The 17,335-nt window shown below is 39.3% G+C and overlaps 1 protein-coding gene across 6 annotated transcripts in view; it reads left to right on the top strand.

Moving 5' to 3' along the window:
* LOC118270540 (RNA-binding protein 24-B) overlaps nt 1-17,335 on the top strand; it is a 41,165-nt gene that overhangs the window by 15,013 nt on the left and 8,817 nt on the right. For 3 of the 6 annotated variants that reach the window (XM_035586171.2, XM_035586163.2, XM_035586156.2), the window contains exons 3-4: nt 11,829-11,901; nt 14,881-15,116. In XM_035586171.2, coding sequence (XP_035442064.1) covers nt 11,829-11,901; nt 14,881-15,116 — 309 coding nt within the window. Of the gene's footprint in view, nt 1-11,828; nt 11,902-14,880; nt 15,117-15,429; nt 16,214-17,335 lie in introns of those variants that run through there. The other 3 variants (XM_050698987.1, XM_050698986.1, XM_050698985.1) reach the window with 3 other exon arrangements.

The raw sequence follows: 17,335 nt of genomic DNA, 5'->3' as shown, positions 1-17,335 counted from the left end.
TAGAATTTTGAAAAATGTAACTAACATAATATTTATGATATACCGTAAAACATGGCAACTTTACCATATTTTGGAACAAAAATCGAAATATATTTTTAACCATAAGACGCATAGAAACCAAAACTATATATTTAGAATTGTAGTCTATCTGGCTCACTTTACCGTAATCGTCATTATATACAAACGCTTACTTTAGCCGTAGTAAAGAAAAAACAACATGGGTAAAGATACCAAATTTTTGGCAACTTTACCTATGCGCCGTATTCATCGTGTATTGCATATTAAAGAGTTTTTGAGGTACAGAGGGCTTCATCTAGGACCTCTTCGTATTATAATGCAAACAATATGAGGAAATCTATAAAGATAACGGCTACACAGACAGTAGGGAAAGTTGCCACGGGTTTCATCGTAATTTACATACAAATAATTTGTTACGCTCGGGGTTGTCAAAAAATGAGAATTATTTTTATGACATGAATATTTAAAAAAAAAATTATAAACCTTAAACCTAAAGTAAAAAAAAGCATAAATATCTGACATAAATATTGTTCCCTTTTAAACTAAATTAAGTTCTAAAATTTTAAGTATTTATGTTTAAAATTGTAAAATCTTTTGACTTTTTAATTTTTTGACTTCACTATCTCCATAGCTAATTTTAACATTACTTTCGTATACTTTTTATATTGTCTAACTCCGAGTTATCTGCGGTTTTGTTTCATGTGAGCCATTTTGGCTCTAAAACAAAAGGTATTATTAAATACATTATAACTTATCATCCAGGATATTCACTATTATGCTGGGAAATTTAGGTATTCGAAAATGGTTACATACACACAAACAAGAAAAAAACATTTATTGCCAACCCTAACTGTAGGTAAAGTTGCCACAAAGCAGGCCGTGGCAACTTTACCTAACCTGTGTCAACATTACCGAAGCGATTATTTATCAATAAATTAAAGAAAAAGCAATTGCTGACATTACAACAGTAATCCCAACTATATTATACATTCAAGATCAAAATTTCACTCACCTGTGACATATAATTAAGGCTCTGTGAGCACAATTTAGGAACTACTAACTTTTAGCACATTTTCACGCACTACACTGTGACGGCCATTACTGGCATAATAGCAGTCTTGCGTCTACGCAAATATAGTAAATATTTCCTTTTAATGTCTAAAAAATACTACTATTACAAAACAGAATTCTAGTGGGTAGATTTTTAGATAAATGAGTTTATACTGAATACCTATAGTATGGTAAAGTTGCCAAGGGTCCGGTAAAGTTGCCATAGTTTACCGGTACATAAGTAATATGCAATTATGTATGTCTGTCATTTCCCGAAGGGCAGACCTGTAATTACAACAAGCAAACCCCCACTTTTTACTAGTTATGTCACATTAGCATCATATTCTATTCCCAGGTCTCGATCATAAAAATAGGGTATAAAAGTTTTAGATTTTGAAATTATCAGTAAAAATGCTTATCATTCGGTTAAACATTACTTGGATCATTTCTGTAATAACGGGTGATAAGTGTCTTCCAGACAACTAGGTACTTTTGAAACGTCATGTTGCATCGTCTGTCTGTGAGTAAAGCTTGGTGCTCGTTCCAAAGTATATGCTTCTTATATTATTTATAGAAAAATAAAAGTTACCCATCGTATCTTATTAAGTAATTTATATCAAATATAAAATAAATATATAAATGCAAAGGAATCATTAACTAGGTGTAGATCACAGGTTATGTCGTCCTCACCAGATAACACGGTCCTGTCACGTACAAAAGAAGTATGAAAGAAGAAGAACCATGCATCTCACTACAATATTCACTACAGTAGATTCTATCAACATCAATCTCATAGTCTCTGATAAAAAATACAATCTAATCAAAACTATCAAAGTTAGTTAAAGTCACAATCACATCACGCTGCTAAACTTTAATCGTCCATAAACTAATGAGGAACGATGCCATAAATTACAATTACAGACTACCGTGGTGACGTGTCGAACACAATAGTTATTAGCACAGTCCACCACACACCACCCAGACACAATTTTAAACCCTAACTTAACACCCTTAAAGTTTTTTTTACATTACTTATAGTATTTTAGAAAATATACATTGTACAGCCGACAATATTCACGCACGAAACACAATTTCAAACTCTAAACGTAACACGTTAAAGTTTTTTTTACATTGTTTGTAATTTGGAACGGAATATTTGAATACAGAGGGCGATCATTCCGCCCCTGCCGGAAGTCCCTAAACGCTCGGAAACGGAAGTGCTCGGTATACCCGGCTCACTAATTGATTGTGCCCCACGGACACGCACCGCAACCCTTGCAAGGTGACATATTGTACCTTTGTATAATCTGTGCATCTACATTCCGGTTACAAGGAAAGAGGTGGTATATGCATTTGAGTTTTATACTTCTGACTTTCATTAGGTATTAAGATTGATGTCATTGTTAGTTTACTGAGCTATTGAGGATAATTTTATTTGAGTCGAGTAAAGTACGATTCTCTCATGCTTGTCGATTTTCGAAATTCTCAATTATAACACATATTTAATGGCAGTACACAATTAGATTTCTAAAGGTGATAGTAAGTGTACTATATAATGTATACGGTTTACCTTTATTTACTAGTAAAAAGAAAAACACGACTGATGTTACTCTTGTATGTCAATTACAATAATACTTTTTACCTAATGACATCGCACCATATGATTGATCGATATGTAATTTATCATGAAGACTAATGATGGATAGACAAATAGTCACATATTACTCATCCATTTCTTAGTAATATTGTCAATAGTACCTATGGGACAAATTGACAATCGTCATCTGCCTAATTAAGTCCACTGCTGGATAAAGGTCTCCCTCTTAAAAAGAGGGAGTTTGCCATAACCCCCTGGGGTAGTCAACAAGTCAAATGGGTATTCGGTCACTAGTAATTCGAATTTTCAAAGTAAGTTTAGTTCGATCTCATTCTCGTCCGCCATTGGTCGAGGTTACTCTCACAACCAATAACATGGCGGATCGCGATCAATTCGATCGCGATCCGCCACTTTGATCTTTCGAATCGAAAGTTACAGAACAGTCTAGCAGTTATTAATTTTGGCCATTAGGAATTGCAGTTTATCGTAATCATCAGCATGTTTCCAATGAAACGCTTCTGAGCTCGATCTTCATTCAGCGAGTTTAGGAATTGCAGTTAGGTCATCAAAAGAAGGACTTGGCTGCTCGTCCCTAAAGTGGCTAAAATCGGTTCAAGGACATACAATTCCATAATTATACTGATTGGTAACGAAGTTTCCCTAGACGCAATGTTACGATTATTGATATAATGGGTTACTGGTGTTTCGTTCTGCATCAATGCATCGGATATGAAATATTATCTTCGATATAAACTGTTGTATCAACTATTATGTGTGTTCGTAGCTATTGTTCAAGAAATTTGTTTTCTTTTATTATCATAACTTACATAAACTTTAAGATTAGTTTAGACTTCTTGAACTTGACGATTAGTTTTTGTAATAGAAGGTAGATGTTTTTAATCAACTAACAAGACATTCTGCTTGCATATAGTTTATCTTTAGTAAAATATGATAAATATTAAGGTGGAGACTATCTTCATGAATGACACAGTTTCATTCATACACATAATTACATTACCTAATTACAAAATTCTCTAATCAATTTGTTCGGGCCGAGTGCAGTTCACATTGGCAGGGATTCAAACGATCCAGCACATAAACCAATTCACTATGACCGACTATCACATGGTCAGTAGACCAACATGAATGACATAGCATAATGGAAGCCCGCACATACGCAATCAACAATACCGCGATACTTGATAGCAACTCGTGCGACATATAATTTTATGCAAAAGAACCATTACAGTTACGTTGTCATTGTTGGATAAATTATCCCGTGATTATAGGACTAGGTACGTTATGTAACAGAAAAAACGAAGTACTTACCGACTTCTATCATAAACATTTTAAACTGCGAGGTTCCACGCAGATGTTCACATATTTGCATAGTAAAAATCTGGCCGGTCCTTCCCAATTTCAAATTGTAAAGGCGTCCGTTACAAAAACCAGTTCATTGACAGCGGGAACAGCTGATCGCCGTCTTTGTCATATGTCTGAGAAAATCGAAGAGCGAATGAATGGATCCGCATCCTTGCTACAGCAACGTTTACTGGAGGTCGCGGCATTGTTCGATGTGTCGGGTAGTGCACACATTGAAAACAGTTGCGCGGGCCTCGCGGGGAGGGGTGCCACACAATGGGTGCGGGCGCGCATGACGAGACACCTGGTTCGCTGTACCGGCTACGCCATATGCCACACTCCCTGTGATATGCACGCGCACTATGACTGCGCGGACTGCGCCCGACCGCCCGACCGCCCGACGGCGCGACGTGCGCAATGCCAACCCTGCGAGCTGCGCGTCATCAACTATAATCCTCAGCCCGCTCATGATTTGTTGGATTTCCTTCTCGTGTTTACGGCTATCTACGTTTCGTATTTACAGTTTACATGAACCATTCGACGAACGTATGTAGATGTAATAAAAATGTTGTATGTTCCAATAAGTTGATTTAGTTAAATGTTGATAGGGTGTTTTTTCGATGCGTCGAGCGGTTGTAAAACTGTCTGATTTTACGGGATCGATACAAATCAAAAGACTTTCAGTGTATATTTTTACAGAACAAAATATTTAACACATTTTGCTTTTAAAAACAGGAACTTCGTTCCTAATCTTAAAATTGTAGCTAGTATTCGAATGCGACTTGCGAATATACCAGCGATTCAATTACTTACTTACTGGAGGTAAATCCCTCAGATCTTCTGAACAATATAGTTCATCATTTCGCCTATCATTTGGAACGTAATGCGCTCAGTTATTTGAATCAAACAGTTTAGTTTTAGCGTGGCATGCCGGTGGAAGCAGTGCGGGGAAACGCATTAAATCTGCCGCCGCAGAGCCTGTTTAGTCTACATTCTGTGTCTTGTAAAATTGGTTTATACAGAACGCAACGCCCGAGGCACACGGTATTTGTTTACGAAGCCCTTCAACCGTGTACCTCCGCACTGATACGTCGGAATAATACTCACAGCGTCTGTTACTATAGTCGGACGCACGTTGCAAATTCTGATCCCCTTAATCTAGATTCGGTTCATATGCTTTGAAAAGAAAATGACCGTTAGCTAGGCCGGTTTAGGGAGACCGTTGTGTCGTCAAATAATGCGAGTGCAACGCTTCGGCCGTTACTACACCGAGGGGCTGCGATTTACATAAAATGATATGCAAGCGCGCATTCAGAGCGCTAATATTGCCTTCATACAAAATGTAAAAACGACAACCTTTATGTATTCGCAGATTCTTAAGGATCTTAAATAACAGTACAATATAGAATACATATTAGACCGTGCTTAGCGCGTGATACTGCGGATTGTTACAAATAACTTTGTTGTTTTGTTATTCACGAGCGAAGAATCTAATCCGGAGTTTAAGTAAAACTGGATTTCATCTTAGTAGGCAAAGTCTGGTTTGCATTAGTTCAGAATAATATTTTTTTATGGAAATCCATTCACGGGGTTTGATGGAGGCGTAACGGCTTGTCTGTCTTCGGCGCCCGCGCATTGCGGCTCGCGCCAAAATAAATAAGCAGAACGCGCCGTACAAGTTAAAGGAGAACTATTTAGTTAAACTATACGAAGATTTTATGTTCAATATTTTTATTTGAGTTTGATAATAAAATTAATTTTCTATAAAGTTGTATCCAGTTGTGCTACAATGTGGAGCAAGTAGTGACGTTGTCAGCTTTTGTTTGTCTAGGTGGTTTTTTGCACAATACAATATTAATGGATAATGGAAAATAAACGTAGTTTTTACATTGTACCATAGCGGTATATTGTTTACATACATAATGTACACGTTAACTGCTGCGGTAAGAAAATCGTGTAGCCCAGTTTCCAGTTTCTAAATACGCCTTGGTGGTTGCAGCCAATGGGCGATTTCAGCGGGCCTGGCGTCGATTATGAAAACATTGTTAAAGTTTTATTATATGGGCGTGTTGATGAAGGCCGAACGGGGCACTTGTCCAAACATATGAGGCGACACTATGAATTATTGAGTGGAACGAGCACCACACTAATCGATTCACACCTGTCTATGAAAGGTTCCAATCGAAAACATTCGACATTCGACCAGCGGCCGTGGCTATCAATAATAGCTTAGACCTGAAACTCAGCTGTATCAGGCATAAAATGTAGGTACCTAAGGTACTCAGCAAGGTGGCGAACCAAACCAAATATTGAATCTTTCACATGACCGGTCTACTGTTCGAAGACAAGTACATCAATCTCGTATTATGAAATTAACAATTCATTATTCACAGCATCGGTTACTGAATGAATGGGCTCAATGGTAACATGAGCCATTCATAATTAAAAATTAATAACATACATTGAACGTTCTGAAGACAATCTTGAGTAATTGTGGTAACATACTATTAGCGGTGAGCATGTATGTAAGTCATTGATTAATGTATGGCTTGGCCCTTTGCGGTGTTGGAAGGGGTTGTCGCTGTGTTTGGCGTTGCAGGCGGATCGCGTGCGCCGGCCGCCCTTCACTCGTGCATTACTTATGCATGTGCCCAAGCCCCCCACAGTGGGCAACAGGGTAACACACCCTACCGACTATTTTTATTTTGTCTTTGGGATTTAGGCGATGAATGCACCGATGGGTTCGCACGCGCCGCTCCTACAATCGATAGTAAAGCGAGTAAGCGAGTAAGCGAGCTCCATTTAATTAAACGATTTTTATGCGCCGTTTCTATGTTAATTTTAGACGCAAGTGTGATGAGGCCGTTTAGTTTTCACCAAGTTAACTGCTGGTACAAGTTGATAAGCGAGCGTGTTTATTTTATTTCTTTATGCTCACCTAATTAAGGTACATTTATATAGAGACGGATTTAATGACTTAGGCATTTTCTATCAGTTTACTTTTAGAAGTTTTTATAAGATTCGAGGATTAAGTACTTTACACAGAAAAGTTTTTGAGAAATACGTCAGAGTTGTAATATGTTAAAGCTAAATTTGGATGGAACAGTTCTAGTCATAATAATATCTTCTACCAACTCTAGTGTTGCATGTTACAGGCTACGGCGTAGCAGTATGTACTGTAGCAGTTACCGTAGCTGCTACACTACCATTCTTATGCTATTGGACATAACATTAAAAAGCCTTCCAAACACTATTATTACAGGCATATTAATATGATATATATTTTAGTCTATTCTAGTTTTATATCTACTATATATCTGAAATGCGACCACAAATCGATAGCAACAGCATTGGTTATAAATGTTATAATTGTTTGTACTGTAGTAATGGCCGGCCAGTGGTGTAGCGTGGACTCTGATACGATCTCTTCCACACCAATAGCTACTATCATTGTTTTATTGCAACGGAAACTGGTCATTATCGTGCCATTATAGTGCCTTTGTCGCTTTGATGTGATTTCGTGTGAGACGCAGGTTAATACGTGTTCAGATAGGAGGATGAAAGAAAGGAAGTTTTATTTGGATTTTGTCTTATTTTAAACCAGCTGATGCTTACGGCTTCGCTCGTGTGGATTACAAATAAAATAAACCTAAGTTCACCTACTACTACTACTATCACCTACCTGTCAATAACAGTGCCGTCAAAATCGGTGAAGCCATTTTAGAGATTAGCCAGAACAAATAGATGGACAGACACAAAAATATTAGACATAAAAATCAAACATTAGAAAATCATTTAGACAGAGAAAATTAGCTCATAACAAATAGATTTTAGCTAAATAATACTTAAAAGCGAGGTATGTAGTAAAAAGTGGTTATCTCAATATTACAAACAGTCCCGTCAATTGTATTTATTAGTTTAGGTTAGATAGAAGCCATGGTGAAAACGGCCATTACTAGTTCTGCTCATACCTAACGTGAACACTGTTTCTTAGTTTTACAACCATTGTTAAGTCCCATGATTTCTTCCCAGACCTTGATTTTACTACAATTTTCTATTCCTAACGTTGAAACTACTAGTCAAACAAGAATTCTTCAGTTTACAATATCATTTTAAACTTTTACATAAAATGAAACTTTATATCAAAGCCGTTAGGTTTATTCTTGCATTCAACCAAGTTTCAGTAACGTAGCAGCCCTAGTCTTATTTCTCAGAATGAAATTAGTTACCAACATAATTCGATTGGGGGCTAATTCTAGTAATTCACTAAACCGTATATAAAAATCAGGTCAATGCTTTTGGAACATCAATATACGTGTTTATTATCGTCTAAATATTTTAACTATTTTAATCTAGACTTTACACAATCATAAAATGTAGGATAAATAGAATTAGTGGCAGGCGAAAATAGTTCTTATTGCAACTACGTAGAGACTGTCAACTTAAAATTGATGACTGCCGTGCTGCGACTCACTGAAGCATTTAGAACCCAGTATTCAGATATTCGGGATGTCTAAGTGAACCAGATTTAGTGAGCATAGATAAATTAATTTGCGACGTCGCCACAGTAATAACCTCGAAGTTGTTGAACGCGGTCCAACTGAATAACAGCGTCTTCCGTATTATGCGGATGTATGGCATGTGTCCCGAAAATCTTCACTAATTAGCACGTTCACATAAAAAAATCGCAACTTTTATACACAATCTATCGCCATTAATCTCTATATCACATCTATGATAGACGTTCTCGACAATTTATCTAAAATTATACATATTTCTAATGTTATATTCGTGCGCTGGGGGAAACCGTGCGGTGCTATGAGCGTAGGTAGCTGGCATAAAACAGCTTACACTTCTAGCATCGAGCAGTGACCCCGGTACACACAGGAACACTTCACTGTAGTAGTTCCGTTCCCTTTGTCACCATCTGAAACACGATCCCCGTCCGCGACTTCCGCACGAAGCCCTTCGATCCTCCGATAATCCTCCCGCCTACTAGATTACACAGTTTAAACCATTTACAATTCAATTAAAATTGTTTTCATTCAGGCACTAGATACTGTAAATTTTTCATCGTGATCTGATGATCCTCAAAAGATGGACGTGGAGCTTTCTTCGTGTCTTAATTATTATTTATGTACAACAGCTGGCGTGCAGAGGTTGGTCGGGCGAGGCTGAGTCCGTCCGGCGAACGACGTGGTTATTTATAAAACAGAGTTGCGTCTCGTTTTGTCTTCGGCGCGCTCTTTATTTTGTCTAAATATACGCAGTTTTGGGAACGTCGTCGCGGCCGGCTCTGCCGCGACACCAGTTTTGGCATCGCGCCAGAACCTCATCTTTCTTCGCCAGCTTATCTTTTGTCGGGACCTACAAAGCATGACGCCCAACCTCAAATCTGTAAGATAGCCTTTAAAACATTATACCAAGAGACTGAATTCAGAACCAACCGAATAAAACTGTCTTGGTGGAACATAACTTGAATACAATCAAACTCACTAATGACGCATAACTTAATTAAACATGGCTGCTACACGGGTCATCGAAAGACACGTCGGTCATAAAAATTACCGTTGGCACATACGCGCACGTGTTTTGTCCAAAAATAAGTGTCCCAGGAACTGAGGTCGCTACGGGAGGGGAGTAATTAATCGTTCCCGGCAGCCGGCCGAGGAATAAGTATCAGATTGATGGCCCATACTGCCGGAGACGACACCGGTCAGATCAAAGATTCGGGACCGAGACGGCCGTGAGTCCAACACGGCCAGTTTGGTCATACGAAACTGGGCCACGACACATCTAGTTCTATTCTTGTACCGATAAACTAACACGACATATTTATTCTACAATGTATTCATGAAACCGTGTTCATAATAATGAAAGGTTTTACTTAAATATATTGGGAAACGTTGGCTACACGCGTAAACGAAAACATTTCGTATAAATCCAGAACTCATAAACGAAATAATTACACTCGGAGAAGTCAGAGATGCTTCAATTGTTTGAAATCAGACATGTTTATGTGCCTTTGTATTACATAGAAGACATATCGTGGAAATGTAGAACATACAAAAGTTAATGGCATTGAAATCGTACATACTGACGTACAGAGTCATATACTTACATATAATAATACTCTTTCTATCCCGCTCAGGCGGCTCGCGTCTAAAATCGTATTTCCGTAGAATCCTTACAAGCGACGTTAAGCACTTACTGTCGGCTTTGCAGTTCGACGACCTGTGCTCCAGAAGACGTCCTGAAAACAACAAAAAAATCTTGTGCAGGAATTCAGACAAAGCTTTATAGGTATCGCCTACACAAATGTTCGTAATATTTTTCATGAGGATCCGTGACTAATTATACCTCAAAAACTTTGATGACTGACTCATTTTAGCTTCGAAGCGTTGCACTGCGTCATATTTGGTCTACATTGTTGTGAATAAATTCCACTGTTTGCCTTTTGTATTGTATTTGACAATCGATTACGACTAAAATCTATCTGGGTCACATATAAGCAACAAAAGACCATCGCGCTACAATCAGGCCAACTGACAATGGACATAAAGGGAAAGAGAAAAAATTTAATGAATCAAGATAAGCTTTGTGGTGGACAGTGGTTCGACCTCGGCCGTCAAATGGCATCGCATCGATCGAACAAATGCGGTGGCACATCACGCGCATTGTACGGCACGCGACCACGCTGTACTCCTGGGCTTCAGAGCCGGCCACTGGTTTCATAAACTACATGTATTGTTCGAAGGTTTGGTTAGTCACCACGCTTGCTCAATGTCGATTGAACTTCAGTTACCGTGGTGATTAATTAGTTACTTCTGTTATGATTATCTGCTAGATTTAGATTATGTACTACGTGCCATACAATTACATTAGACATTACTTTTTTACTGACTGCTAGCCTCGGCCAGTTCTCTTTAATGCTAATGAGCTAGCTATCCATTAAATCGAGTTTCATAATAACTGTAGGGTGACAGAACATTAACACAACGATCAGAATTGAAAGTAGCAAGGTCATAACATCTACTCCCATAGCAAACGAACCGCAACACCATCCGGAGTCTGCGGATGTGATCCACTGTAATCACCGGTGAAATTTCGCCACACAATAGCAAACTTATTTACAGGCCGGCAGAGGTTACGCTCTTCTGAATATTAACCATTAATCAGAGATTATGAATCAACTACAATTACATGTGATTGTCCATTTCCTAAATATGACATGTTATCGTTTAGATTTTGAAATCGCTCGCTCTCCGATGAGGCACGTGCAGCTCTAGGTACTTCGACACCCGGGAAGTGTCGTCAACTTGGCTGCCGCCATTTATTTAGGTAGATGCCTTTGCGAACGTTTTGGTATCGAACGTCGTCTGGTGCCAAAGTTCGAAAGCCATTTATAGCGAGTGTTTGTCGTCTTCTTGTCAAGAGGTATGTCCATGGACGCCGGTGCCCGGGCGGGCGGCGAGCGACCAAAATAGACGCCGCCTCGCGCGACTTAACAATGCAATAAAAAGAAATTAACAGTGACGTTCCCTGCGCTAAGTTGACTCTCGTGTCATTTGGATGTGGTCCAATCTCTTCGGAATATATTTCAGTTTGACTTCTCTCTAGCCACTTCCGCTAAGTGAGACCGAAAATAACATCTTTACGAATGTTGATGATGAAAGAGTAATGATGTAGCATTAAAGGTGCCTATGTTTTATGACATGTCTCGCTCTAGCTTCCTTTTTATTTGGATTTCTATTACTGTATGTCGCGTGACATCGTAGTAATAAAGTTATGTTCTTTCCAGGTTTCGGCTTGGCTGCTGCAGCTGCAGCGGGAGTCCGCGCCGGGTACCAAACAGTGCTGCCTTCGCCATATGGGTAAGTACCCTTTCTGGTTAGCGCTGCAATATATCTGTATCATGTATCAATGTTCAGTGGTTCAACACTTCGACATTTGCCAGCACTAGCGGCGCCGCATGCCGCTCTGAATACATCTCACGAGACAAAAATCAGACGTAGAATGTTTACTCTTACTTAGACACGGACAAGCTCAATATGTTGAGAGAATACAAGATAAATGCCATCAACCAACGTTATAAGTAGAACTACGATCATGTACGTGTGTTCGTAATGTCTGGGAATAACTTTAACATTCGATGTCATGGAACTTGTGAACTACCTACCTGTTTGATTAACTTCCCCATTACAAAAACACGTACCTACTTAATGTATTTAGGGCTACTTTCATCAAATCGGGGGTTTCTACATGAACAAGTTTCCGCGGTTAGAACTCCTCCCAAGTCCGAAGTAAGCTTGTAGCTGAGGTCCAGGTTACATCGCCTAGCGGTATGAGTACAGTATTCTGACTTTTGTCTCGGTAGATGAGGCGAGCGGCGTCTCCGGACGGCTAGCGGCGCGGCGGCCGGCGGACCACACCTAGACTAAATTATCAAACATTTTCACATAGGTATCTATGGCAAGCGTGAGCGTGAGAGTGGATTTTTTTTCGTTTTGGGTGTGAATTAGTCGATTGGGTTTTTTTAATGTTTACGTTTTATAAAGCTATATCGGAGCATGGGCGGCGCCGGCGGCGACGTGGTCGCGCGCGGGCGCCGCCCACCGCCGTCACACTTTAAGCATCGTTCTCGACACTCAATGTTTTCTTACTTTTATGTTTTATGCCGTGTTCGTGTAAGATTTTGTTGATTTGAATTGAGTTTTGTTGGTGGTGGATTTCGTTTAATACACTTACTAAGTAATTGTGGTAGAGCGGCGGCGGGCGTCGAGGGCGCGCTGTGTGTGCGTAGGTGTGAGCGCGCTCTCGGCGCCGCCGGCCGCCCGGGCCCGCCGCCGCCGGCGCAGCGGAGCCGCCGTGCTGTCTAACCTGCCTCGGCCACATACAGTCCAGCTAATTACATATTGACGTGAGCTCGATCGATGCTCACCCAGGGCCACCACGCCAACACAACTGTCCATATATTATTCAGTGACACTCTTGTTTTAATGGAATATAATCAAGTGAAAGCTTCAATCGAATTAACGCTTTTTTGGTTTCCAATCATTGATGGTATTACTGCGACATTTCGGAGACCGAACCTCGTTATTTGATATGCTTCTCACTATTGTATATCACAAAATTATTTAAAATGCCAGGTCACCTATGTATAGTCTATGCGTAGACGAATGGATTTTAAATTATAGTTAAAGTATTGGCCTGAAATAAACTGTACGTTATCTAACCATATCTATGTATCGATGTAGGCAATTAGTGTAATTTGTTTAATGTTGTAGGCAAATTATTTTATAAATAGATGTTCCAGATAATACCTGTACATGTATACCTGCAATTAGGTACATACCCGTTGAGCTTAGTTTAATGTACTCTTGCGATTACTTATTGCATGTAATTTATGTAATTATCGTACTTATACTTTCTCTGAGAACCGTTGAAAGTGACGTTTAACAGAAACTCCTCTACATCCTTGATTAGCTATCAGACTTAGTATGTGGTTGTGTTTTGTATTTTAGTAGATGTGTCAGCTCGGCTTGTGTGAGTATATATATGCCAGTTTTAATAATGCTGTTTGTTTTCACCTACTACTATTATTTCTATCTCTTCGAAGTACTTAGTCAATTAAATTAACTTGGGTATCGAGCGGTGAAGTTGTAAGGAAGAATCGTGACGTAAAATGATTGCCAGTAGCGATTGTAGGAGACCCTTTAGTATTCCACAAGTGACATGGTCTGTCTTGGACCTTTCCTCGCGTACTGATCTCAAGTAGGTATTTATCGGCACCGGTACAGCAGTAGACCACAGGTGGGCGTGATATCGCGGGCGGGGCGTGGATGCGGGCGTGGACCACGCATGCGTATTACCTCGGATCCCTGTACCACACTAATTCGATTGAAATAGAACAAACAACACTCAGCCTGTCTCTATCACATCTCATAGTGGTAGAAAAAGATGGATAATTGCACCGGGAAGTGGTCTGATGCTTAATAGTGAAGATGAAGAGCCCTCGAAAACCGCTGACTTTGCTCGAAGCCAGTTCGAGATCCTCTTGAACAAACTTGGCTGCCTTCACAAGCAAATTAAGCAGAATTAGCAGTTTTTTATTCATGTCATTTTGTGTCAGTTCATTATAATGCTTTATGATACAAGGACCCTTGTAAACCATCGGATTCGTTTTTCATAATTTTTATGAAAATACATGCATAGGTACGAGGTACCTACTATGTTTATACAAACTGGCGGAATATCATTAGTAATATTTAAAAGTCACATGATTTATGCACGCAGTGAAGTACGTCATGATACCAAATTTTTTAATGCAGCCATTTTTATTTATTTTTACTCGGTTACTGACTCGAAACATAAATTTTGTTTCTTTTTGAGATTCTTTCTTTTTCTTCACAAAATTCCGCATCAAATAGGCTGCTATTAAAAACCAAAATTTCCCGAATGCTCACGACGATGTCACGATAACTAGACGAGATACCGAGTGGTCTGGATATTTCTGTCGAGGCGGAGTGCCGTCTGTTGTATATTTTTATTACATTTTCTGAAAGTTCCCTGGCAATGACGCACGGCGGTCCGCAGTGGCTTACATAATATAACAGTTTATCGATGTCTACTAACATAACATGATTAGATGCTCGTGCCTCTCGAGCCTGCTGGGGCTAGGTAGTGTGACCGTTTTGACAAATAATAATGTTTCGATGTCTCCTCACGAGGACTTGAGGAGCCGACTGAGGGGACATCGCGGGTGACAGAGGGCGTCAAATGTCCAGTTTCTGAAGGTTTGACGTCTTTGGTGACATGAAGATGTTGTATATAAGTTTGTTGTAAATTGGCAGGTTGTCGCCGGGGTACATGTACAGCACGCCGCAGTACATGAATGCGATGAGCGGGGTGGGAGCTAGCGTGGGCACGGGCGCGGGCGGGCTGGTGCAGCTGCCGCAGCTGCAGCACGCGGCTGCAGTGGCTGCCGCCAACCACCTGTACGAGTACCAGGCTGCCGCGGCGCAGGGCGCGGCCGCGTACCAGCAACAGTACGCTGCGGCCGGATTCGACCCCTACGCTACAGCCGCTGGTCAGTGTTTCTCTCTCTCTCGTGCTTTATTGGATACACTGTAAAATAGATTCTTGGAATATTTTCAATATTACTGAATGTACAATAAGCTTAAACTATATATACTATATTCATATTTCTCAACTCTGTTAGAACATTAGTACCCATACCACAGCTCATACACTATACGTACTTACATGCTTTCGTAAATTCTTTCATACAGTTTTGCTTCCGGTACAAGTACCTAGCTAGACTGGGGATCATGCTCTCTAATGCTGACACTAAAGCTAGCTTGAAAGATCAACTTTTAAAGTAGAAATAATATTAATTTCAGCAGCAGCAGCGGCAGCGGCTAGCGGCGCTGGCTACGTGTCCCCCTACTACACGCTGCCAGGAGGAGGCATGCAGGCCCCCTCCTGCCGCCACTGCCATACCCCCGCAGCTACAAGAAGCCAGGATGCAGTAGGAGCGCTCATACAGCTCGGGTACATTACTGATGACACGCCAAATGTTAGTATACAGATCTGAGTTTTAAAGAAACAATGTCTACGAGTATCACCAGTAATGCATTCGAGGTACTCTAGGTCTGAATGTGGAATGGAAGGACGTAAGACAGCTGATAGCCATCGGCGTCCCAACAGACGGTAGCTAAGGACGACAGCAAACCATGTCATTAGACAATTGTATTACACTTTGATGGAAGAAAGGCCAAATATAGATAGACTATACGTCTAGAATCTAGTTGAATCCATAAACCAAAAAATGTTAAAGAATGACCAAAGGCTAAGAGCTTTTTATTTAGAATTAAGACCTCGGTACTTAACCTGTCGGTGGTGAAACTATGTAGCGATACATATGTACTTAAATAGTATGTAGAATATAACACACCAATACAATTATACCTAAGATACAAACATATACAAAGCTATGTTGAAATATTCTTGCCTCATTCATACAACTTCCTAACATCACATATTTTTATACGTACCTACATATAGACGATAGATATATTTTCATAGTAGACCCTTCTTATTCAAATGATCTATTTAATTAATTTATAGATGAAAATAACATTTAAAAGCGCATAGCTGTTAAATGACAATAAATAGATAGATTTATCTTCATTATTTAAAAGAAAATATTCATTACCTTCGGTTGAATAAAGTCTCAAGTCTAATTCGCTTGTCGCTCGCGCAGCAGTTATTTATGGAAACTGAAGATGCTGCGCATGAGTGGATCTATAAGTTGGTACAAAATATTAATCATCGATTCGTTATAACCTCATATATTTGGCATCTATTTTATCGATAAACATTTGTGCAAACACATTAACTGTCTGACAGTCTGCTTATAAACGAGTACCATTTAAAATTCTTCTAATTTTATCCTCACACATACTTTGTGTATTTCCTGTCCATTATTTCCACTATACTTAGCTATTTACTTAAATAAGACGTTATAAATATATAAAATAATCAAGCTATCAATCTATTGGACGACTAAGAACGAAACCAATTTCTCAATCAAATAAGTTTTGATCGGATTACCATCTACCTTGGCCTAAAGCTTACCTGTAAAAATGTAGGCAATAAAATAAGGACGGGAAAAGAGAAATCAGCTTTTACAAAACACTAACGACCGAATACTGAAACACTATCTCTGTCAATTTTATACGCAGATAGAAATATTTTCGAGAGCGTCTTCAAATTGAGTGGCGTTTGAGTATTCGAACATAAGACATGGAGACTCTCATGGTCTGCTTCATTCAAAATGAAGCTAATATTAGTCGATGTGTTGGTTATAAGACGCCATAGATAATTACTTAGGTTTCCTAGTTCTGTATTAACGTGTCCATGTTGCTCAATAGTCCTAAAATGGACTTGAATTAGCTTAAGAGTGAGGGAGAGCAATAAAGGGTTAAGTAATTAGTATAATTTTATGTAATCTACTTATTATTGTCTCAGTGAAGAAACGTCAATATATTTTGTACACGATCTATGCGCCCTTGTAATATTAAACTATTAATTACTTTTAGTTTTGTTCTCCAAAGCGGTTTAGGGTACTTACATCTTAGTACTTCGTAAGGACTATAAGTGTAGGCATATAATATAATTATTTTTAGGGATAGTTAGACTAATTCAATTACTAGTCCATGTATTTTTAATGTATTGAATTATAGGCAGTCGCCGGCCGATCTAAGCACCTTTCAGGTGAATCTGATTAACAACCTTGTTCAATGC

The sequence above is a fragment of the Spodoptera frugiperda genome, chromosome 15, assembly GCF_023101765.2.
Source record: "Spodoptera frugiperda isolate SF20-4 chromosome 15, AGI-APGP_CSIRO_Sfru_2.0, whole genome shotgun sequence".
In the NCBI taxonomy this organism is placed as follows: Eukaryota; Metazoa; Arthropoda; class Insecta; order Lepidoptera; family Noctuidae; genus Spodoptera; species Spodoptera frugiperda.
This window is presented reverse-complemented; position numbering and strand designations above follow the sequence as displayed.